Source organism: Erpetoichthys calabaricus, chromosome 16 (genome assembly GCF_900747795.2).
Source record: "Erpetoichthys calabaricus chromosome 16, fErpCal1.3, whole genome shotgun sequence".
Lineage (NCBI taxonomy): Eukaryota > Metazoa > Chordata > Cladistia > Polypteriformes > Polypteridae > Erpetoichthys > Erpetoichthys calabaricus.
In genome coordinates, this window is record NC_041409.2 from 60,704,334 (window position 1) to 60,730,417 (window position 26,084).

The 26,084-nt window shown below is 40.5% G+C and overlaps 1 protein-coding gene across 1 annotated transcript in view; it reads right to left on the reverse strand.

Moving 5' to 3' along the window:
- Positions 1-26,084, reverse strand: part of LOC114666917 (coiled-coil domain-containing protein 170-like) — a 130,400-nt gene that overhangs the window by 91,916 nt on the left and 12,400 nt on the right. Inside the window, exon 4 of the mRNA XM_028821958.2 lies at positions 6,967-7,077. Within this exon, the coding sequence (XP_028677791.2) occupies positions 6,967-7,077 (111 nt within the window). The remainder of the gene's footprint in view (positions 1-6,966; positions 7,078-26,084) is intronic.

Below are 26,084 nucleotides of genomic sequence, written 5' to 3' on the forward strand. Positions count from 1 at the left end.
TGCCGGTTCAAATCCTGTAAATGCCAGAAGTGACTCTACTCCGTTGGGCCCCTGGGCAAGACCCTTAACCTGCAATTGCTCTGTCCTGGGTATGACGTCAATCTGCATCCAGCCCTGCATGTTGGCCCTCCATCCTGCAGGGAAAAACCTGGGGGTTGGTGGCAGAATTGGCACTCCAGCCACCATAAAAAACCTCACACTGTTTCATTCCACCTAAACTAGTGTGGTGCTGAGGTGTCACCTGTCACATGACAGCACTCAAGTACTAATCTGGGATCCTGAGTTGATTTATCATGTGGTGGGTGCAGCAATGCGCTGTACCAGCACGCTCCTAACCTCTCTTCTCTATGTGTATGTTGGACAGAGGGCAGTGAAGGGTGAAAATCTAAAATATTTAATGCGTTTCTCAAAATTTTGTGTCTATGTATTCACAAAACTTTTACAAAAGTGTCAGATTTTTTTACATTTTAATAGTTTAAGGTGGGCGGCACGGTGGCGCAGTGGTAGTGCTGCTGCCTCGCAGTAAGGAGACCCGGGTTCACTTCCCGGGTCCTCCCTGCGTGGAGTTTGCATGTTCTCTTCATGTTTGCGTGGGTTTCCTCCGGGTGCTCCAGTTTCCTCCCACAGTCCAATGAACTGGCGAGATGAACTGGCGAGTCTAAAATTGTCCCTGATGTGTGTGTGTGTGTGTCCTGTGGTGAGTTGGTGCCCTCCCCGGGATTGGTTCCCTGCCTTGGCTCCAGCAGACCCCCATGACCCTGTGTTCGGATTCAGCAGGTTGGAAAATGGATGGATGGATAGTTTAAGGTGTCAAGATCATCCAGCAAAATTCATGGCTATGGGCCATTTGCTGTCCTCAAAATTTAAACCATGTTATTTTAAATACTTATGCTCTTAATGTACTACAAAGCAACTGAAAGAAACAGCACACTATTTACATAACCATTTGTAACCTCCACATACCAAAAACACATTCAATTTAAGATTAAATAGTTTCCCATTTTTAATATTAAACTTGAGGATAAAAGCTTCCAAATGTCCAGTTTTGCAATCATTTTCTTGAAGGAAGGTGAATTATAAATTAATGACAATATAATTCACAGTATGTATAAATGGTCAGTTCAGTCATGATGTCTTCAGAACTCAAATCAAGAAGTATTCTGATGTCAAATTCATGTGTGTTATACCAACGTATTTTGGAATGACAATCCACTACTAAGGGGCAGATGTAAGGCCTGCACCCATTGATTTAAAAAGGGTCTGTCAGACAAGTAAAAAATGAAAATATACAAAATATTCAAGTTATTTAAACTATTCTCATGGTAAATCCAACACAGTAAACTAACTCGCAGTTGAAGTCACACAGAATGTTGTGTACAGACAAGTAAGTAGGTTTGCCAAAGCTTTTCAATGGGAGATTTAAAAACGTTGTACAGTGCGTTCTGTTCAAGATATCTCAATTAAAGTTGAACCATTGTGGTAAACATCTTTGAAAAATTAACTGAGCCAGAATTCAATAAAATCGATCTACGGGTGACCAAGTTGTTTCATGAGGACTTACAGAGGAATAGAGCTTCTTGCATTATTTGCAGCTGTACAGTACCTAATTAAATAACCTGACTGTAGCTTTTTCAGTCAATTGAATCATTAGCAACTTATGCAGTATCTGGCTGGTAACCACCATTAAAATGCACCTAAGAAATACAAATAAAATCTGAACACATTTGAATATATCTGGAAAACCATGGACGAATTAAAGAGGCTTTAAGCCACAGTTAACCCATAAATATGAGTCCCATTTTATTTAGTCTGCTGTTCCTCCCATTTCCTGTCTTGCCATTTTAGTCCTACTGCCAGCCTGCATATCTGAAATATTCAATAGTTCACAAGAGTAAGGGTCACTACGGTCTGAAGGCTGGTACTGTGATGCCATGCTTTGGTAATATTGGTTCTCTCAATCGTATTGGAGTGCATATCTAGACACATAGCTTACTTTTCAAGGAGTGAGTGCTCCTATTCAGAGGATGTTTTAACACAAGCAAGTGAGTTCACATCTTAGTTAAGATGGGTTCAAATGGAGGTGCTACAGTTCTGAAGCTGTATAAGGCAAGTATAATGATAGATTTTTATACCCTTTGGAAGCAAAAATATATCAAGACAGTCTCCCACAACATTACTCCAATTCAAGGACTCCATCAGTTGCTCCCCATTAACTTAACACTTGTGGGAGGAAATGGGGAATATGACCCACATGAAGATCATGCAGACCCCGTGGCTGCATGTTTCAAACCCAGGAAGCTGTCCCAATGAGGCATCAGCGCGAACTGTTATGTTTCCTGATATATATATATATATATATATGTTGCATAGTTTTACTGTCAAATAAAGCAAAGACTCAAGTCTCGACAACCTGAATTGTGTGGGTGGTTACCTACCAGGTAACGCTTGTGGTTGGTCTGCCATTCGGCAAACATCTGCCACGGTGCCCTCTTTCAGTTTTTGCGAGAAGCAGATCATGGAATGTTGCATTGTTTGCCGAATGGCAGACCAACCACAAGCGTTACCTGGTAGGTAACCACCCACACAATTCAGGTCGTCGAGACTCAGACTACGAATGCAATGAATGTAATTACTCCCGACCTACAGGCTGTCAAATAAACGAACTACACGCCATTGGCGCAGTGTAAAGGGACTTTGTCTCTGACGCTGACATCCGAGGTTCGATTCTCCGAGAGGGGAGCAGTAGAGTGTGTACCCCTGATGAGCCCAAATGAGGGCGAAACACGTGTCGCATACTCTTTGCTTTATTTGACAGTAAAACTATGCAACATTCCATGATCTGCTTCTTGCAAAAGCTGAAAGAGTGCCCCGTGGCAGATATTTGCCGATTGGCAGACCAACCACAAGCGTTACCTGGTAGGTAACCACCCACACAATTCAGGTCGTCGAGACTCAGACTACGAATGCAACATATATATATATATATATATATTGTCAGACATGGGCGAATAGAAGACAGTTTACGGGCTCAAATAATTGTATTTGTTCGCTAGCCCGGGTGTTGCCACTGTACTCTTTCTCCTCTTTTCCCCGCAGAACAACTGAAGAATCACTCCAATAATAATCACTTCTGACTTATGATGTCACTTCTGCTTCCACCCCTCAAAGTCCCACCTCCAGATGATGACACTTTGATCCCAGAATGCCACCTGCTTGTTACTTCACTTCCTGTTGTTCGATTATATAGACGTGTGCCATTTTTACATTGATCAGTTCTGTTCTGGACTCAAGTCTGTAAAGACCAAACCACTAATTCAAATTAACTAAATGGGGACATTCCCCAACACTTTGAATCTGTTCTTGTGTGTTTTGTTACAATATTATATATATATATATATATATATATATATATATATATATATATATATATATATATATATATACATACAGTATATATATATATATATACTGTATATATATATATATACATATATATATATACTGTATATATATATATATATATATATATATATATATATATATATATATATATATTATATATATATATATATATATATATATATATATACATATACAGAGTGAGAGATAAAAGTCAGGCCTGCAATATTGGAAACCATGAAGATGCCTGCAGCCTTCAGTTTACCTTGTAACTGACAAACATTAATCTAAAAATAATTGTAGCAAACTACAAAGTGCACGCCAATATGTGAAGAGTTAATCAGTTCTGGCTATATTTAAAGTGTTTACAGTCAGTAAAAGCTGCTGAAAGCCATTTGTATTTGTTGAAAAATAAACAACATGACAGCAAAATCTCCAGCGACTGACAGGGAACCATTTAGGAAAGACTTATGGTTCTCAATATCTAGACTTTGCAAGGATGCTGTCACTAATCCTGCCAGATGCTCTGACTATAGCCTTGAATTCCCAGCTGGCAGGAGAGGATCAGGAAAACCATTCATAGAGATGAGCAGAGCCAGGCAGTGGACATAGGAGGAAACCCTCATGACATGAGGCAGGAGCAGTGAGCAGAGGAAAATGCTAGAGAAGACATTACAAGAGCTTACAGGGTATAAATAAGACAACTGGTGCTGGATTCTAAAACATTTATTTAAGATGACTTAGTGAGAAAAATGCGAAAACCTTCAGTAAAAAAGAATAGAAATGCAACAAGGCACTGTTATTTGGAAGAAGCACAGAGGTGCATGGGGCCAGAGCTTAATCTGGTGTAGTCACTAGGATTGGATCAGTACTAAAATTTTGACTTTGACATCAATACCACCTTATGAACCTCAGTACTAAAATGTTTCTGAAGGAAATAATGGATACCTTCAAAACTCCTAATCTTACTCTAGCCTCACTGGGGTGACATGCAATTCCTTTGACTTCACTGGTCGCAGTGCTGTCGTGCTACACTATGTACCACTCCCCTTTTGATAGCCATGAGAAAGCCCCAATCGTACAGAATCAATGGGGGATGGAGGTCTCTCATGAAGTAACAGATCATGTCAATGCAATATTGATGTCCTATGAAGTTCAGATCGTGTTGAAGAATATAGGTTAATTTCATGACCCTCAGGTCCAAAGGAACTTACAAATACTTAGGCAGTGAAGGGAAATGCAATGCACTAAAAGGAGAACCTAGCAATAGCTTTCAAACAGCCCTCCCCCCTCCCCAATTTTATTTCAGATGATTGTCTTAGTTTGGGTGCCACATGCCAGTGGCTGGATCAATAGACTACTGGCTTCTTTAACAAGCTTTTTTCCTGCACTACTGTTAGCCTATCTCCCAGATGGGAAACCCCAGCATTCCACTTAATAAATAGTTTAACATGATGAAATTGGTTGCCTGTGCCTTGGTTAGGGAAAGCATGGCACAGCACAGCTCAGTCCATTAGACAAAGCAGTGCAGAATTCAATGCAGGACCGGTGTGTTAAATAATACCAACAGAGGCAAGGCACATTTTGCTTCTCCCCCATATACATCCTTATTCCATATGAGTTGATACACTTAATTCACATACATTACATCATAATTTAACACTCTCATGATACAGTACAACCTCATTACAACAGGCAAAACCATAAATAGATAAATAAATAAATAAGTCTATATGAGGAAAAAAAATGTGAAACGAATCAAAAGGGTGATCCTATAATTAGTACTACACACAAAACAGGAATTAAAAACAACAAAAATGTATACATTCTTCACTGCTTCTTTGTGACCCTATTATATATATATATTTTATTGAAATTGTGGTGGCAAAATTACATGCATGCATGTTTTGCTCATCCCACATGCTTCTCTAAATTTCTTTTTTTTTGTCCAGCAAGCTGAAAGGCATCTGCTCTTTGAAGATACACATGCGTGAGACATTTAACACGTATTGTACTTGTGACTGACTCCTTAATAACATTTCAGAAATTAACAAAATATTACAAATCGACAAACAACAAACTAGCAATATGTTAATGAACACTAGCATCAGCTACTGACATGCAGCTTTGAAATGCGCCTGCACCGTTTTGATGGTTGCAATGAAGTGAGGTGGTGAGATATCTGAACCTTTTAAAATGAAAGTACAGTAATACCTCAATTATCTGTCGGGGTTGGGACCGAGGCTGTGACGGATAAGAGAAAAGACGGATAACAGAACAGTTACTTTAACAATGATATACAGTAGATTAGTTTAGTGAATAGTTGTGTTCACTTACAAACCAAAACTATATTAATAACACATAATATAGTATTAGCAAAATTAATTTATATAACAGTGTAACGACCAGCATAATAAGTAAATACAACTCTGAGGTACTGCAGATTTTTAAGTTTTACTTGGAGTCTTTGTTCCGTAACAAATGGTGCCCTGTTTTATTACCCAATAATCTGGGTTACGGAGCACAACTCCAAAACAATAAAAGACAGCTTTTCCTACCAATCAGTTTATCTCCTGCCACTTATCTTCTTTTATCTCTATACCGGAAACACTCCTGCTTATCATCTCCTGACTCCCCACTCAAAATGTCCTTTCGCCATACCTTCCTTTTTCTCCTAACTTCTCCGGTCACTCATGTCCTAAGACGTGTGTCCGCCCCTCACCGAATAGAAGCCCTTCACCCAGTCCTATCACTTACAGCATTCATTACACAGTTTCCGTTTCTGCACGGCACATCACAAGCTGCCCTGCATGGCAAAATATATTAACAAAACATAATATAACAGAATTTAAAAAGAAAATTACAATACAGGGGAGCATTACCATTACTACAGAATAACATTACCATCAGTGGTTTCCATTTTCGACACGTTTATTAATTTTGTCGGTATCACACTTTATATCAGTCGCTGTTGTTCTTCCTACTCCATAAATTGAAGCAACACTTGAAGCACTTTTGTCGTTTCGTAAATATTTAATAATTTGTGACAATTCCAACACCACACACATATGTTTGTCAGCCATAACAATGTATAGTAGATTAATTATAACAAAAGAGAAAAGCTCTGAAATGCTTTTAAAACTGAAGGTACAGTACATAACTGACACCAGGTGCTGGAGAAAAACACTACGCACTAGCACAAGGGAGAGTTGTACCAATGTGCACAGCTCGCAGCATAGCACATGGCAGTAGTAGTACAGTAATAGGTAGCCACTGGCGTGTGCAATTTTTTGCTTTGTTTTATTAATTGAGTGATGAATAATCAGGGTTTTATGGTATATAAATTAGTCACTTGATATGCATTCTTATTGTTCATATGCAACTCTTGTTTTCTGCAGTTTTATTTCTCAATGTTAAAAACATTCTCTTGTATGAAAATACTGGCCTTATCAAAGTGCTGCCTGAGGTGACCGCCTGGTTGCCTCACCCCATATGCCAGCCCCGAGTATGCGCAAGTCAGCCTACTCCACAGCTAAGTCCAGAAGTGTCTTCTTATTTCTTACTCACCTCGCTTTGCAGGCTCTTAAACTTCACTAGTAGGTCCGGATAGTCCTCCTGCTGGACTGTGCTTGCTTTCTTCTTGTAGTCCAAGGGATCCATACGGTAATCTAGGACCACCTATAAAATATCAACAGATACAAAAGAAATAGCAGATGCCCTGTTCAAAGGGAAAGATATGTAGACTTTACTTTCTAACGAAACACAATTACAATCTTGAGGCTTACAGTAAAGAAAATTCAGAGTTTGCTGGCTGCTTTTGGACATATATGTGATTAAAGGGTGCTGCACTTAGATGTCCAAAGTGGTCAAATGAGAGATAGAAAAGTGTGCTTCTAAGATTCGGTGTTACATGCACTCAGTGGTCCAACATAAGATAGCAGAACATCGTTCATCTTGGCCCGGTCACTGCTTTATGGCTATAAAGCAAAGATTAAGTTATCACCCACTTCTTCATCACACAGAAGTCAATAAACTGACATAGTGTGCCTTTCCTTTTTGCCCAAGTAAAGTGCATGAGAAGCTGTGGATTTTCAGAAAAACAGAAACTGTTCAGTGGTGATTAAGCTTAGATGAAGGCACCCTGACATTTGGTAACAATTTATTGGTCTAAGAGGTCATTAATATGTGGATATACTGGCTTGAAACAAAGCTACACTGCTCCTCCTAATTTTAACTCTCATTCCTGGAAGCAATGTCCAAGCCTGTATAGCATCACTCCTCCAATAATACAAAATTAATACGAAAGTCCTGCCAACTACACTTCTCCTGAAGCACTGCTCTCCTTTCATAATCTGATGTTGCTTTTCTGCTTATTCCATAATGGAATTCATTTCTACTCACACCCCAAAAAAGAAATGGCTGGGATGTTGATCAAGATCAATATACTAACATTTGTCATCATCATTATTCCATTCATTTATTTTATTTTTTTCCCTTTGTCATGGCTACCAAGCTTTGTTTGTAGTTTTTATATAAAGCTAATGCTGCCTGTAAACAAGACCTTCATTGCATTATGCAGCTTTATTCTGCCTGGTTCGGTATAAAGGGAAGATCAAAACCACAAGTCCTTCACTCCTTGGAATCCTTGAGCTGGCAGAGCTCTTTCTCTGGCACTAAACTGGGACATGGAGTGCAGACGTTCTCAGTTCAGCCAGGGACGGCCTTAATTTATTATCTACGCTATCTGACAATTGGTCACAGTCATGCCAAGTATTCACTCTGTTAAATGCTTCGATTATCTTACAATTTACAATATCCTGGATTGTGACAGAACCAAGATTTTAATCACGTTGTATGTCCCCCCAACAAGAATATACAGTTTAATAAAACTCTTGAAACGAATCATTTGCTTGGCTGGGCTGCAAAAAAAAAAAAAGAAAAAAAAAAAAAATTCCCTGGCGAAAAAGACAGATTTACTATTCCACACCCTGTCTTTAATGTACTAAGAGAGAAATTCCGGATGTAAAAAAAGAAATGAAGGAATGACAGGCAAAAACATGATGAGAAAAAGCTCTGCTGTGCATCCTGGTGAAATGCTGTTCAGCTCAGCAAGGAGGCTAAGCGGAGATGAACTGTAAAGTCAGGCTGGCAGAAGAGACTCGTCTTCAAATGGATGTACACCTTTCACGTATAAAACCATCTGTTCAAGTCTAATAAACTTAGCAATGGCTCGAGCACCTGACTTGACAGGCATACAGCTGGCAGTGTGCCCTGCTTTAATGGAGAGTACCAATATATTATCTCATCAGTAAACGTGGATACTTCATTTTATAACACCAGTTCCAAGCTGAGGACCAGCTGTTAAATACTTTGCATATGTAGTTCAGCTGCTCCACTGGTTGTTTTTTATTTTTAACAAAAACAAATTCTTTACAAGTCACAAAAATATATAAGTAGCATCACAAAATACAGTTCAAGCCCCACCAGAGGGAGGGTGACCGTAAACCTCCTGCTTGTGGATGAAACAGCAAACAAACCTTGTTATATTCTTACATATTAGCAACAGCAGTAAGCCACTTTGTGTTGTCTCTGTGTCACACTTTTTCCACCCTTCATTCCTCCGTTTCCAAATCAACCTATAATTCCTCCTCCCCTTTGCCACAACAAATTCTTACTTGTCAATATCCCCACCAGTTCTTCCCATTACCTGCTTTAACATCCATTTTGCCTTTAGAGATACAAGATATGAGATGATTGGGAAAATGTTCAGTTTTCAGAAATTGACACTAAAATTTGCTTCTCAAGTGATTTTGTGGTTTAATAGGGATTTAGGGATAAAAGCAGATGCATGCAGAATTAACGCCTGAAAATACTTCCAGATAGGAAATGTCTTTCTTCTTGTGTCAATGGCATAAATTTCACTTGTAGCGAAACACGATTTATTTTGCAGTTTTTCTTTGTGAAGCCAAACACTGAATCACTTCAATCATGTCTAGTTGTAGTTAATCAATTTCCCACTCACGTTTCCAAGTTCCCAGTTATGGTTTCTAATAAGTTTGGGTATATCAAAAATGTCCGTCTTTTATTTAGCTTCTGTGTCCCCTTCATCCTTAGTATTGAAGCATAAAATCACTTTACCAAAGTATACACTACACAAAAGGACTCCTTAATGTCTTTCCATAAATCCGGCACCCACCCATTCTCCCAAAAGACATGTGTTATTGTTATCTCCTCCTCACACTCTTGATGTGGATATGTTTTCATCATTGAGGGCCTGTGCTCAAACACTATGGATAACCTCCTCCATACCATCAACCAATTTAAACCTTTCACTCTATTATCCAGACCTTTGTGCTGATTTCTAGCCTATTCCTCCAGCTTTGCAAACTGATACACCCTTAAAGACCCCATACCTCTGCTTTAAGTCCAAAACATACTGGTAATGAGTTCACTTTGACTCATCTCTTGGAATGCCATTGTTCCAGATAGTTACAAATCTCACGACACTTGCCAGCTAAAAAGATGTCAGATATTAATGTTTATGGAAAACCACCAGATCAAGAGCTTTACAAGTCGCAGAAGTTTTCACTGCTCCCTTCACTTATCTCTCTTTGCAGGTGGTTATGTGGCTCAGTTAGAGTTATAACGTGAAGTGGTGGTGAGGAATGACCAGACATCCTCCGTTTTTACAGTCCATTGCCAAGGCATTTACACCTCTAGGCTATGCTGCATTACTCCTGCTAGGTAGAGTCACCATTGCACATCATCCCAGCAAAGAAATGTGTGTGCTGGGTCAAAGTTAGCCAATGGCCTTTTTGGTTGATGACCATCATAATGGTGGACTGTTACTCAGGCCCAAAAACAACTTTCTCTATTCTTGCCCAGTGATGATAGAGTGATGGAATGCAGCATAATAGTGTATTTGTTCTCAGTCACCACTGGCCTGGCCCCATGATTCACCACTAGTAAAATGGCAGCATCATACCAATATTTACCGATTTGCCACCTGATAATATTGACACAAGGCTATATGGCTTTGTATTTTACTGTTGCCGTGTTATATTTGCATGTGGACACTCTGAGCCTGTACTAAGTGACTTGTGCTATATAAATAAATAAATACATGGCAAGCTGAATTTAATGGAAATGAACTCAAAGCTGGTACAATGATACAATATTCACAGCGCATCACTTTTTCCACCTTTTGTTATGTTACAGCCTTATTCCAAAATGGATTAAATTCATTTTTTTCCTCACAATTCTACACACAACACCCCATAATGACAACGTGAAAAAAGTTTACTTGAGGTTTTTGCAAATTTATTAAAAATAAAAAAACTGAGAAATCCCATGTCCATAAGTATTCACAGCCTTTGCTCAATACTTTGTCGATGCACCTTTGGCAGCAATTACAGCCTCAAGTCTTTTTGAATATGATGCCACAAGCTTGGCACACCTATCCTTGGCCAGTTCCGCCCATTCCTCTTTGCAGCACCTCTCAAGCTCCATCAGGTTGGATGGGAAGCGTCGGTGCACAGCCATTTTAAGATCTCTCCAGAGATGTTCAATCGGATTCAAGTCTGGGCTCTGGCTGGGCCACTCAAAGACATTCACAGAGTTTTCCTGAAGCCACTCCTTTGATATCTTGACTGTGTGCTTAGGGTCGTTGTCCTGTTGAAAGATGAACCGTTGCCCCAGTCTGAGGTCAAGAGCGCTCTGGAGCAGGTTTTCATCCAAGATGTCTCTGTACATTGCTGCAGTCATCTTTCCCTTTATCCTGACTAGTCTCCCAGTTCCTGCCACTGAAAAACATCTCCACAGCATGATGCTGCCACCACCATGCTTCACTGTAGGGATGGTGCCAGGTTTCCTCCAATCGTGATGCCTGGCATTCACACCAAAGAGTTCAATCTTTGTCTCATCAGACCAGAGAATTTTCTTTCTCATGGTCTGAGAGTCCTTCAGGTGCCTTTTGGCAAACTCCAGGTGGGCTGCCATGTGCCTTTTACTAAGGAGTGGCTTCCGTCTGGCCACTCTACCATACAGACCTGATTGGTGGATTGCTGCAGAGATGGTTGTCCTTCTGGAAGGTTTTCCTCTCTCCACAGAGGACCTCTGGAGCTCTGACAGAGGGACCATGGGTTCTTGGTCACCTCCCTGACTAAGGTCCTTCTCACCCGATTGCTCAGTTTAGATGGCTGGCCAGCTCTAGGAAGAGTCCTGGTGGTTTCGAACTTCTTGCACTTACGGATGATGGAGGCCAATGTGCTCATTGGGACCTTCAAAGCAGCAGAAATTTTTCTGTAACCTTCCCCAGATTTGTGCCTCGAGACAATCCTGTCTTGGAGGTCTACAGACAATTCCTTTGACTTCATGCTTGGTTTGTGCTCTAACATGAACTGTCAACTGTGGGACCTTATATAGACAGGTGTGTGCCTTTCCAAATCATGTCCAACCAACTGAATTTACCACAGGTGGACTCCAATTAAGCTGCAGAAACATTTCAACGATGATCAGGGGAAACAGGATGCACCTGAGCTCAATTTTGAGCTTCATGGCAAAGGTTGTGAATACTTATGTACATGTGCTTTCTCAATTTTTTTATTTTTAATAAATTTGCAAAAGTCTCAAGTAAACTTTTTTCACGTTGTCATTATGGGGTGTTGTGTGTAGAATTCTGAGGAAAAAAGTGAATTTAATCCATTTTGGAATAAGGTTGTAACATAACAAAATGTGGAAAAAGTGATGTGCTGCGAATACTTTCCGGATGCACTGTACATTGCTATACTCTAACACAACATCACATAACAACAGTTCAGTTCAAGGTTGCAAAGAGTTGGAGCTGAACCCACCAGCTCTGGACAAAGGCAGGGCACAGCTCTGGATGATCCGATACAGGGCCTACTCACACACTCTCAGGGCAGGTTTAGCTTCATCAGTGGGCCTAATCCACATATTTCTTTGGGAGGTGAGATTAAAACTCATGTAAACCACACAAGTATGAAATCCAAAGCCAGGATGCTGGATGCATGAAGCAGCAGTGCTCACCAACACTCAGTGTTCTACCAAAATTTGCAAATTGGTTTACAGACTCAGTTAAACAATGCTGTTGCATTAGCAGAGTGCAGTATGATACCACTATTTACATTTTTGTCATCAGTCAGCACTGGCCTAACGATGAACCATAACAATTGCTCAGTGATAGTATTTCCATCTAAATTTCAGCTTTTTAAAAGTATAGCAAGTTATGACACAGCAACAAGCTGATATTAATATCATTGTTTGACTAGCATTAAAAATATGGTTTAACATGATATGAATCTGTTAACAGTCTATTCAAACTAGTATGAAGTATCCATTTAAGTGTTTGATTTTATGTTTTCAGGATTATTTTAAAAATAGTGGCTCATGCTATTTAACGTCCTTGGTATTATCCCTAAGTGTTACTTGGGCTTGGAATTACATGTAATTAGGATTAAGCCCAAGTCAGAGTCGGGGTGACGGTAATGATCTGTTTTTATAGTGTTAACCCTGAAAACTCTCAAGGCAGTATTCTGCTGCCATCTAGTGGACAAAATAACACAATGCTGCAAAAAAAAAATCATTAATATTTCCATGTGTTTTGCCAGTATTAGGTAACTCATCAGTACTCACGAGTGCATTCAACAAAAACACAGTGGCATGTAAAAAAGAAGCTGCAAAGTCAGTTTAGGAACAAATTAAAATTAACCATTAGTTGAATCAAGTGATAGTGATGATAATGTAAATTTCCCATCAGTCATTGATACAGATAGTAAAACTGATGTATATGGCACTGTACTACTGAACAGAAAAATTTGGTCGCATAAAGCTGTAGAGGGGATGAAGATCAGAGAGAGAGACAAGAAAGAGATTTGGCCCACTAAGTGCTGTTCATAATGTAGCAATCAATGTCAATGTTCATTTCTCGAGAGATGTGGAAGTTACTAAGCCTACAATAACACAGAGAACACATCACTTGCGTGGATCTCATACTGAAGTTCTACCCTCAAGCAGCAGAAAAAATATTATAGGAAAAGTGCACAGAGAAACAGGCTTCTAATGTTCCGATTGTGATGACAGGCTGTGCATGGGAGACTGTTTCAAAATATGTCACGCAGATGACATGTGCTAAATCAGTGCAACAGTGGACATGCAACATACCTTTCCTACTGTATTTATGTTGACATCATAGTCTTTACATGTTTAAGGCTGCCAACTCTCTTTCTCTGGAAATGAGGACATTTGGGTCAAAAAATTAGGACTTTTGAGGACGCCTTTCCTTATGATGCCATAATACGCCTTTATACTGTCTTATGGTATTTTAAAATAATATAAACCTTTCGTAATAGTTTATTACTATAATTATGATATGATGGCCACAATCACAGTCAGTGGCAAACCCTTTAAATATTTAACCCATTAAATATTTTGAATATTTCAAGATTTTTAAATTAACAGATTTCATTCCCTCCATTCTTATTTGGACAGTTTAAATGTAGTAAACCTGTAAAAAATGATACACATGGTAAAGTCACTTCTAGTAAAATAAAAAATGTTTTACTCTTTTCAATTTAGCTTATTTACATTTATCTACATTCTTTTATATTTTTCCACTGAAGCTATTTTTCTCACTAAATCTCAGTTCTTGGATAAATATGAATAGAAATCGTTACATAGCATGATTCTGAAATTGAATCTTGTGAGCTTTATCCTCTTAATCAAATCTTTCTTCTACCCTTTCGAAAACAAGGATATTTGTTGTTCAAGTAGTTTGTGAACTTGCACTTTCTTTTCGGCATAATGGGTATTCCTGACTTTATGTAAATGAAAGAATTATGAAAATATTATTAAATTACTTGAAGAAGTGATTTATTACTTGATCAAATGATAACTAAAAAGATATTGCATTTATATGACAGAAAAAATGTGTGATTTCTATTAATGAACTGAAACTTTAATAGTTGACTCATTCATTTACAATTATAAATCCATTTTGAAACAACAGATGGTAATAACAATATTTTCCATTAAAATATTACAAAGCAGTACTTACTCACACTTAAATATTACAGACTGTACCTGGATGTATGAAATTTCTTGTTTAACCGAGCTGCCTAAAGAAGAATCGAAAATAAGATCTCACATAGAAAACATGAAATTGTAATTTTGATTTTAAATAAATTCACTTAGTTACGGTGAATTAAGGTTAAAAATAATCAAGGAAAGGAACAACATTTATAATGAACGGTTTGCTCATCAAGAAGATAAAGCTGAATTCCATAGATGAAGTGAAAAAGTCAAGTTGGATAGATATCGACTATTCTCGTCAATATCTGCATTGTTTACTACCGGAACGGAAGGGAAGATTCTGGGGAAAAAACTGTGCGCACTACTTCCGCAAATGCTGATTGGTATACGGTTTTCAAATTTTATCAATGATAAGGATAAGGAGATTTTCAAATTTTAAGGAGCCAAAATTCTGGACATTTTCAAAATTTTATAAATTCCTCCAGGACAGTCCATGGAGCGTAAAAAATGAGGACATGTCTGGGAAAATGAGGACAGTTGTCAGCCCTATACATGTTTCTGTTCTGTCCCACTTAATAACATTTTTTCTTGTTGGGAAAATATTTCATGTTTTGACTCATTTTTCTGGATGTAAACATAACGATAAGAAGACAACAGAAATAAAAAACATGTGGGGGGTATTTTTCGTACGTCGCTTAAACCATCCGAGATCAAGTGCCTCATCTTGAATGAGTTAATGCCAGTGAAACTCATCCAGATAAGTCGGTTTTTCAAACGCAGCCGTGTATTAGATTAGTGTAGCTGGATCTAATGATACGAGATGAATGCGCGCCCCCGCGCGGAGTGAAAAGCCCATATATATTGAGTCTAGAAAACATGATCAGCAAGTCTTTGATAGGCTGCAACAAAATGACGAAAGAACGGGCGCATTTTTTTTCACACACGCGGCGCAATACCTTTTATTCGAAGGACACGAAGAATTTCAAGATTTAATATACACAAGGGGTAACACTGCAAAAGCAGCCCTGACCAGAAAAGACGGCTGGCAAAAAGTGGCCGAAAAAATTAAATGCTAAGTAGTGTACATTGTACTTAGTGAATGCAGCGTTTCATTTCCTATGTGTCAGATTAATTATTATTTAATATGTCATAATTCCAGATCAAACGTGAGCACAAGGAGAACATGGGAACAGGTTAAAGTGAAGTACAAGAATATACTTCAAACTGGTAAATATTGGTATATAACTATTTAAAGAATTGTTGACATAAAGAATCATATATAATATAAAAAACATTAATTTTAAAGCTAATAAGGAGGCAGACAAGCAAAAAAACAGGTGGAGGTCCACGCGGTCCAGACCTAACCCCTGCAGAAGAGTTGGCTCTCCAGCAAAATGCCCATCGCCCTGTTTCTGAGGGCATTCCAGGGGGAAGCTCCTCCTCAGAAGCAGTGGCAGGATGCAGTGGTCACTTCATTTCAGGTAAAGGATGGTCATTGCATATTTGTCCTCCATGTGTGCCATATGTATGTTCCATATAGCCCTCTTTTTTGTTGGGTCAGTTGCAGGGAATGTCATATACCTAGAACCTGTGTCTGACCAACGAGATATTAACGAAGGTCAAATATTTGATGAAGACACTGTGTCTGATTATTCATCAGGAGGAGAGGTACATTTTCCAAATAATGTTTGATCAAACTCCACTCTGATCAGTTCCATGTGCCCCAATCACATTTGGAAATCCTGGTAATGAGAATGTTAGGCTGATTGAGATTCTTTATGGAACTGTGGGTGTTTTAGCCTGTGAATTACCTACCTGCAATGGCATGAAACGCCTCTTTTATTGTCTGCACACGCAGGTGTCCAGGAAACACAATGAAAACCTGAAGGTAATGTTTCAGAGCCAAACAGACTTTACGAATTGCCTGGCAAACTGCACTTTTCGATAGATGTTCCGCATCGCCTACAGTATATAAAAAAGTGCCGCTTGCAAAAAACCTCAAAGCAATGCCTACTGTCTGTGTGGTTGTGAGAGCCCGACTTCGACGAGTTTGACTTGAATATACGGAGCTAATAAATCTTTGAGGTACAATATTCCCCCTCGGCTAAAGCGGTATCTTTCGTACAGAATTTCCTCCAGGGGCAATAAAGGATCTTGCCGATCGCGCAAAACCCTCTTTATATGAAATTCTCTTCCTATAATTTGTACATCAATATCAATTGGTCGCTCATTCATGAACGGCGAAGCCCTGACTGGATGACTTCCACACCGTCACTGATCACGTGTGTAAACTAATCCTTGTTTCCGCAGAACAAACCTGCTCCGAGCAGGTTTGCGGATTTGGATGCGTTGCTATGACAACACTTCAAGCAAGAGTTTCAAAAAACCGACAGATCAGGATCAGGCCAAATCGTCAACAATTACATCCGGCTAAGCGAGTAATCCACGTACGAAAAATACCCCCAAGGGCTCTTAATGCCTCATAAATGGCAGACCTAAAACATTCACAGAAAATCATCTAGACCTGGGGTGTCAAACTCAGACCCTGGGGGGCCGCAGACGCTGCAAGTATTTGTTCTTACTGTTTTATTAATTCACCATTAGTTGCCTTTGCTAATGGAACGCCCCACTGTTTGCCCACATTTTAACATTCAGCACCCTTAATTGTTTGCTGTTTTCTTTCACTAGCAGCGAGAAAATAATAAGACTCAAAGAGAGTCAATAGATGATCAGCTAATTCAGGGCTCTCAAAGTCAGTTCCACCATTTCCGCTTGAATCAATTTCAATTAGAAGGCAATTCTCCCTGTTAACACAATTCCTGAGCTGCTCTCATTCTGCATTGACAGACATCACAAGAACTGCTGATTTTTTTTCTGAAGACACCTACAAAATGTTTTGTGGAGCAGAGAACGTCAATATTTCTTAGGACTTTTCCTTAAGGGGAACCATTATGGGTTTTGAATCTTGAAAAGCAAATCAAGGTTACTAATTTTAAAAAGTGCCTGAAAAAAAAACAACAAAAACTGTGGACCCTCAGGATCCAAAGTTTAAGACCCCTGGACTAGACTGTGTTTGGTTCACCCAGCATGGAGATGAAGAAGTGTATAATTTCCATCCACTATTGACCTCCATAACTTACAACATAAGCAAAACGTTAACACTCGTACCAGGCCATATGAATACACACAAGGTAAATTCTTTTTATGTGTTTCATTTAAGGCACTATGCCCCATCTGGCATCTCAGAACTTATTATTATTGTGGGTACACTGCTGAAGTGAGCAAATATGGAAAACATAAACCTGATGAGCATAAAAAAAATACCACAGGTCAAGATGGAAATCAAAAATCATACGGCAAAGTTCGAATGTTCAACTCATCAGGGAGCAGCGTCATACATCATGTAGCTTTATCTCAGGAGCACCCTGCATGTCTCAGACCTGACTGCTCTTCTTCCATCATTGCTGTCTTCACTTAAAGGAATAATTCCAATTAAGATTGATTTTTTTTTAATATGTTACTTATCCCATGTTGTTTGTAGTGATGGTCAAGAAAAATTTTTAATCTTATGTTTTCATGGAGAACAAATATAACAAAGTTTCTTACAGAATGGAACTCAATGGTGATCAACGCTGAACAGCAGCCAACAATATCAAAAACATCCATGGAAAAAATGCACATCACTCATGTTGCACAATCCCCACATCGAGTCATCCAGTCGTATGCTCACAATAGGCAAACACATACATATTTTACTAAAACAAATTAGTAACTGTACAAAATGAAAGTAGTCCACAAACAGAAAGCCCCTTCACATGGGATCATGCTTGTGAATTGAAGACAAAACTCCTGACCAATGACTGAAGAGAACAGGGTCCCCCATACCCAAAATGGACAGTCCAGGTTAACAGTAAAAAGTGACACCTGCAGTGAAAAGGAAACAGAGAAGCTGGTGTTTAGTCTTAGCAGACTAATCAATGCAATAGAGTGTCCGACCAACAAGCCCCTTACATGACATAGACATGTACATGTCAGGGGAAACACCTCCTGAACACTAGATGGCAGGTGACCCAGCCACTGGTAGAGAAACTGATTCATTACTTCATTCTTCAGTGTTGTTCAAAAATGCCTCCTCACTGACAGAGCATGTGATCCAGGATGGGGATGTGTAGGGACATACTGTTACCAGTAACATTTGACTCTTTAAGGACATTGGTTATCTATTAAGTACATGGACAAGAGAGACCACTAGAAGTCATCATAGACTAGTGTCACATCTAACAGTTTAGGGCTTCGTCATACCAGACATGTCCCTGGATGAACTCTGTAGTAGCTTCACAAGCAGAGGACAGAGGAGTATAAGGTCAAGAAGAGACTCAGTGGCAAGGCCATGATAGGTTGGATTGGGAAGGAGAGGGTGGAGTGCATGTAGTATTGAGAGAACACAGGAACGTGGATGAGATGCGGCATGTATCTGAACCCATGTTAGGAAATTCCGTAGTGGCACTAGGTGTTTACATTGCTGTTGTTTGTACTTTATGCTGTGTTTGACAAGTTGTGTCTTCTCACTGTGACATCCTTCTCTTAAATTTGAGCTGAGGATGTGCATTGAGCGCACCATAGGTACAAACACTTGTAAGAAAACTCATCAATCCACAAAATCCAAGAAAAAAAACTAAATGTTGGGAAAATGTCATAATATGGATATTGCAATTGAATTTAGAGCATAAAATCTGATAATTCTATTGGCTGACATAAGGAAAAAGTGACCACGTTGACAGCACACTTGTCCATCACTGTAATGATTATAAGTCACAAAAATGGTAAGAAAAAGCAAAAACAGTAGACTGTCCAATGTTAGTGTGAAAATGTGCTCAGTGGAGTCTGGACCCCCATCCCTGGTATACCACAGCAACAATTCACTAATCATCAATCCTGCCTTGTCTAGTGTAGGATACAATGTGGTGCAAGGAAGACATCAACACTGGATAGGACACAACAAATATGGCTCCTTTACCTGGACAATGGTTATGATAAAATGTGGCTGCTTTATATCATGGATAATGCTGTCTGTGTGATGAATGATGTGTGAAGGTCTCTGATCATACCAAACATTTTAATGCTCAGCAGAATATAAATGTAGCAATTTGTTAAAGTAGTGGTGCTTTAAATCTGGTGATGATATATACATACATCACACTGAGTCCAAACATTTTGATTACCATTAAATACGATCTTAGTGACAGTTTGGAGATGCACATTAAATTATGGATGCTTCTCCCTGTATTAACTTACAAGAAAGAACAATTCCCAATCTCAAACGACAGAATGAGAAACCCAAAGCTCATGAATGTCGAGGAAAGTTCGGATAAACAAATAACTTCATGAGTAAGATGTGATACTCGCGTATTAGCAATCTGCTGACACAGAGGTCATTTCAGTGGGCCATGTAGCTCCAATGTATGGTAGCATTACAATCAGCCATTTACAAGAAAATAATTCATAGAAGGTAAAGTCTCTGGAATTTGAGACCAGATGTGGCAGTGCTATCTGAAAGGTTTGGAATGCTGGAGTGGACAGTGGATGCTGGTGGTACAATCGGTCTCACAGGATGTAAAACTTTAGCAAATGAAGATCTGATGTGAGGATGCTCAGATCGGACTCAAAGGAACTAAAATTGCCACTGCTGAGATCATACTATTTCAGTTTAGATGTTGAATGTAGTAGGTTTCATTTTTCATTAGAGAAAACTACACAAACTGATAAGAATAAACTCCAGGAGGTTAAGATTCAGGATAGGCAGCTCTGATCAATCCGATTTGTAAGAGAAATCATCTGCAGTATGCTAAGACATGATCTGATTTTGTGTGTCAATAATGGAAATAGAACAAATGTTAGTTCAGCAATGGAAAAACTTGGTGGATGATTTGCAGTTGCTTGTGGATTACAATGTAAGCAGGAACATCAAACAACAGGGTTTGGATACATAAAGTTTGCACAAATGCATCATATTGGTGACACTTCTGTTTCTCATCTTCTTCTTCTCCATTGTTCATTTTTAATGGGGAAGTGAAGAGTGGCACCACGGAAACCTGTCACCACCATACCATACCACATGAACTACAAATTCCCCAGCAAGAGTAATAGTGATAAAGGTGCACTCTTAGCCCTCACAATGGAGATACGTCACATGTGCACTAAATCTAGCAGACCAAGTTTCAAGAGGATCAATCATAGGAATCTTCATTAATAGTAAGACAAAACGATTTAAGCAATAAACTAAATACATTTTAAAAAACAGACAAAGCAAAAAAAAAAAGTTTAAAAATCAAAGAAATCAATTAGGGCCGCCCAAAAGACTTTGTTAACCCTTTCTGCACTTTAGTCAAAATAGCAGGAAATGCCTGTGACTTATTCTCTGCTTAATTGCATTTGATATTTAAGCCACAGATTGCCACAGATTGTTGCTGTTATGTGTAACCATCTAAATTATATTCATTTTAACCTATACATTTTATGTAAAAGCATACCTTCTGGGGACTCCCTCATACTGCTGGGAGATTTCAATGCTCACGTGGGCAATGCAAGTGAGACCTGGAAGGGCGTGATTGGGAGGAATGGCCCCCCCCGATCTGAACCCGAGCGGTGTTTTGTTATTGGACTTCTGTGCTCGTCACGGATTGTCCATAACGAACACCATGTTCAAGCATAGGGGTGTTCATATGTGCACTTGGCACCAGGACACCCTAGGCCTCAGTTTGATGATCGACATTGTGGTCGTGTCGTCGGACTTGCGGCCACATGTCTTGGACACTCGGGTGAAGAGAGGGGCGGAGCTGTCAACTGATCACCACCTGGTGGTGAGTTGGCTTCGATGGTGGGGGAGGATGCCGGTCAGGCGTGGTAGGCCCAAACGTGTTGTGAGGGTCTGCTGGGAACATCTGGCAGAGCCCCCTGTCAGAGGTAGCTTCAATTCCCACCTCCGGAAGAAGTTTGACTACGTCCTGAGGGAGGTGGGAGACATTGAGTCCGAATGGGCCATGTTCCGTGCCTCTATTATTAAGGCGGCTGACTGGAGCTGTGGCCATAAGGTGGTCGGTGCCTGTCGTGGCGGCAAACCCCGAACCCGTTGGTGGACACCGGCGGTGAGGGATGCTGTCAAGCTGAAGAAGGAGTCCTGCCAGTCCCTTTTGTCCTGTGGTACTCTGGAGGCAGCTAATAGGTACCGGCAGGCCAAGCGGAATGCAGCTTCAGTGGTTGCTGAGGCAAAAACTCAGGCATGGGAGGAGTTTGGGGAGGCCATGGAGAACGACTTTCGGATGGCTTCAAGGAGATTCTGGTCCACCGTCCGGCATCTCAGGATGGGGAAGCAGTGCAGTGTCAACACTGTATATGGTGGGGATGGTGTGCTGCTGACCTCAACTCGGGACGTTGTGGGTCAGTGGGGGGAGTACTTCGAAGACCTCCTCAATCCCACTAACATGCCTTCCAATGAGGAAGCAGAGCCTGGGGACTCGGATGTGGGCTCCCCCATCTCTGGGACTGAGGTCACCGAGGTGGTCAAAAAACTCCTTGGTGACAGGGCCCCGGGGTTGGATGAGATACGCCCGGAGTTCCTCAAGGCTCTGGATGTTGTAGGGCTGTCTTGGTTGACACACCTCTGCAACATTGCATGGACATCAGGGACAGTGCCTCTGGATTGGCAGACCGGGGTGGTGGTCCCCCTCTTTAAGAAGGGGGACCGAAGGGTGTGTTCCAACTACAAAGGGATCACACTCCTCAGCCTCCCTGGAAAAGTCTATTCGGGGGTTCTGGAGAAGAGGGTCTGTTGTATAGTCGAACCTCGGATTAAGGAGGAAGAGTGTGGTTTTCGTCCTGGTCGCGGAACGGTGGACCAGCTCTACACCCTTAGCAGTCCTGGAGGGTGCATGGGAGTTCGCCCAACCAGTCTACATGTGTTTTGTGGACTTGGAAAAGGCATTCGACCGTGTTCCTCGGGGAATCCTGTGGGGGGTGCTCCGGGAGTACCCCCTGATAAGGGCTGTTTGGTCTCTGTACAACCGGTGTCAGAGCTTGGTCTGCATTGCCGGCAGTAAGTCAAACCCGTTTCCAGTGAGAGTTGGACTCTGCCAGGGCTGCCCTTTGTCACCAATTCTGTTCATAACTTTTATGGACAGAATTTCTAGGTGCAGCCAGGGTGTTGATCTTCAGGCCGTGATCTTCAGCTCTCTCTGGATCAGTTCACAGCTGAGTGTGAAACGGCTGAGATGGGAATCAGCACCTCCAAATCCGAGACCATGGTCCTCAGCTGGAAAAGGGTGGAGTGCCCTCTCAGGGTTGGGAGCGAGATCCTGCCCCAATTGGAGGAGTTCAAGTATCTCGGGGTCTTGTTCACGAGTGAGGGAAGAATGGAGCGTGAGATCGACAGGCGGATCGGTGCGGCATCCGCAGTGATGTGGGCTCTGCATCGGTCTGTCGTGGTGAAAAAGGAGCTGAGCCGTAAGGCAAAGCTCTCACTTTACCAGTCGATCTATGTTCCTACCCTCACCTATGGTCATGAACTGTGGGTAGTGACCGAAAGAACGAGATTGCGAATACAAGCGGCTGAAATGAGTTTCCTCCGCAGGGTGTCTGGGCTCTCCCTTAAAGATAGGGTGAGAAGCTCAGTCATCCGGGAGGGGCTCAGAGTAGAGCCGCTGCTCCTCCGCATCGACAGGAGTCAGATGAGGTGGCTCGGACATCTGATCAGGATGCCTCCTGGACGCCTTCCTGGTGAGGTGTTCTGGGCACGTCCAACCGAGAGGAGGCCCCGGGGAAGACCCAGGACACGCTGGAGGGACTATGTCTCCCGGCTGGCCTGGGAACGCCTCAGGATTCTCCCGGAAAAGCTAGAAGAAGTGGCCAGAGAGAGGGAAATCTGGGCATCTCTGCTCAAGCTGCTGCCCCCGTGACCCGACCTCAGATAAGCAGAACAGGATGGGTGGATGGATGAATTTTATGTAAAATGGCTGGGTTTTTTTTTACTATTTCAGTTTCATTCATTATTTTTGTTGTTGCCGTGTTATTTCATAGTAACTACCTAGTTTAGTTTTGTATTCTTTATAGTGGGACACAATGTAGTTGTTGACAATGGCCCAATGCTGGTCATGTGATTGGATACTGTTGTGTGTGTGATGTCATCAACCCTTTCTTCTTTGAGATGTCCAACCTTTTGGATTTTCTAAAGTCCTTCTGCATGTTCAGGACGCCTAATGCATACAAACAATATGTCTGCAATATTAGAGAAATGTAAATTTCATGAATCAACTTTATTATTCTTGGAATGTCAGTATTGTAAAATAGGACACCCTGTTAATTTTACCATTTTAAATACATTTTTCATGTCACTCCATACTTGGCCTTGGAAATTTTAAAGTCAGAGAATATCAATATATGAATGCTTTGCATTCATAATATATTTGGCAAATAGTGGAAATCTTTCTTAACATTTAATTTAAAATCTTCTTTCTTTCTTTCTTTCTTTCTTTCTTTCTTTCTTTCTTTCTTTCTTTCTTTCTTTCTTTCTTTCTTTCTTTCTTTCTTTCTTTCTTTCTTTCTTTCTTTCTATAACACATTTAAAACAATCAACAGGCTGGCTATTGTTTTGTTCATACTAAAAACAACATTTAAGAGAAAATATAAATACTAAAACCACACTAAAAATATCACAGTGCATCAACTCCAGACTGAGTCTTTCAAAAAGTTAAACCAAAGGACATCAACATTGACAGACATCATAGATAAATAATTCACATTGCACCCTCAAAAGCCAAGGTAAAAAAAGTAGGACTTCAGGCGTGATTAATTTCTCAGAATTGTGAGAGTGGCTCGGACATTAAAAATTAGGGTATTCCAAAGTTTTGGGGCAGCCACTGAAAAAAGTTCAGTTTAAATAAAAAAAAACACCAAATTTTAAACAAAATTAACAGAGGCAAAAAGTGAATAAAAAGGCAAAACGTATAAAGGCAAAGACAAGATACACAAAAGGGCAAAAATTAAAAGCATAATGTCCAAAAGTAAACTGACTTGAAGAAACAAGCAAAAAGGAAGCCAGCAACTCTAAGAAATCCTCAATGCCTCAGCAGGTAGCCCGAGGCCTGTGTCTCTTTTAAATGTGGTCTATGACAGAAGCCCCGGTAACTGAACATCTGCACAGTTTGAGGGGGGGGGGGCTGGGGGGGGCGCCACCCCTCTAGGCTCAACATCAAGAAGAAAAGGAATTTAACAACTACATTAACATGATATAGAGATGATGAAATCTTTACACAGTAACAAAGGAAAAACAATTAAACATTAAAAAAATTAACAAGAACAGAATCATTAACAGAAACAACGGACCAATTCACAAAGATTAACCAAGTAAACAGGCCGCTGTGATGCTGGAGTTGTCTGCAGCTGGCACACTTCCCTTCAACCGGAGACAGACAGGGCCATGGGGACACAAAACAGCAGAGGTAGGTGCAAAATTGTGCTTTATGCTTTTTATTCACAACAACAGTATTCAAAATAAAGTGCGGTGCAAAAATAAATATAAAATCCACAGTAAAAACCGGAGGTTAAAAACAGCAATAAATAAGACAGCAAATAAGGTAAAAATGAGGTTAAAATCACTACCAGGAATTGTTCATTATACCAATACTCACTTTGGTGCTTCTTTCCAAAATCAGCGTCTCCTCTGGTCACTCTTTTTCAGCCTCCTCAGCAGAAGGAGACATCTTACAAAGAGCACAGTCATCCCTTACAACTGTGATCCCACTTCCATCCCTATTCTTTCTGAGCCCTCCTCCTTTCTCTTGCCATCCTCCTTTGGCCTTCAGAGAGAAAACCCACAAGCCCGGCTTCCTTCTACTGCCACCATCCCTAAGCCTTCAGTGGAGGCCCACTCAAAGTGGTTGGTCGCTCCTACCCCATAGGTGCCAACCGCTTGCACCCGTCAGGGCCACCACCCGACAGCTCACTTCACACCGGCTCTGCCACATTCCTGCTTCGGTTTGCTTTTCATTTCTTTGGTTTAACCTCTGAACTTCACCTACTGCTTCTTTTTCTCTTCTCCCCCTTTTCTGTCCTATTCGAGCTCCTTGTATACTTTAGTAAGTTCATGTGCCTAATCATGTACCCCAGAACGCTAATGAGAAAATCAGCTGAACTGCACATGCCTGCAAGTGAATGCAAGCTCTGCCAATTCCCTCATCAACACCCTGGTGCCATTTGTCCATGCTACTGTGTGCACCTATGCCCACCCGGAGCCCAAGAATATTGTTTTAAAGAGACAAAGACTCATGCACTGCTATGGACCCCAAATGTTTTTTACCACAGACAAAAACAGCAAAACTCAACACAGGGATGGAGCTCTGATGAAACTAAGACAGAAACGGGTCCAAAGACTTCTGGGCTTTGCTAATTATTACAGAAGATTTACTTAAACATTAGTCTTGCCAGAAGTCAGGGTTCATATATGAACCTGAGGAAGAAGAGCATGAAGCTCTGCAAAAAAAGGCATCTCTGGAAGCCTGAAGAGAGAGACACTGAAAGACGCATAACATTCACAATTACTGGACTGATAGTTGTGTTTTCCTTTTTCCCTATCTTTCATTTTG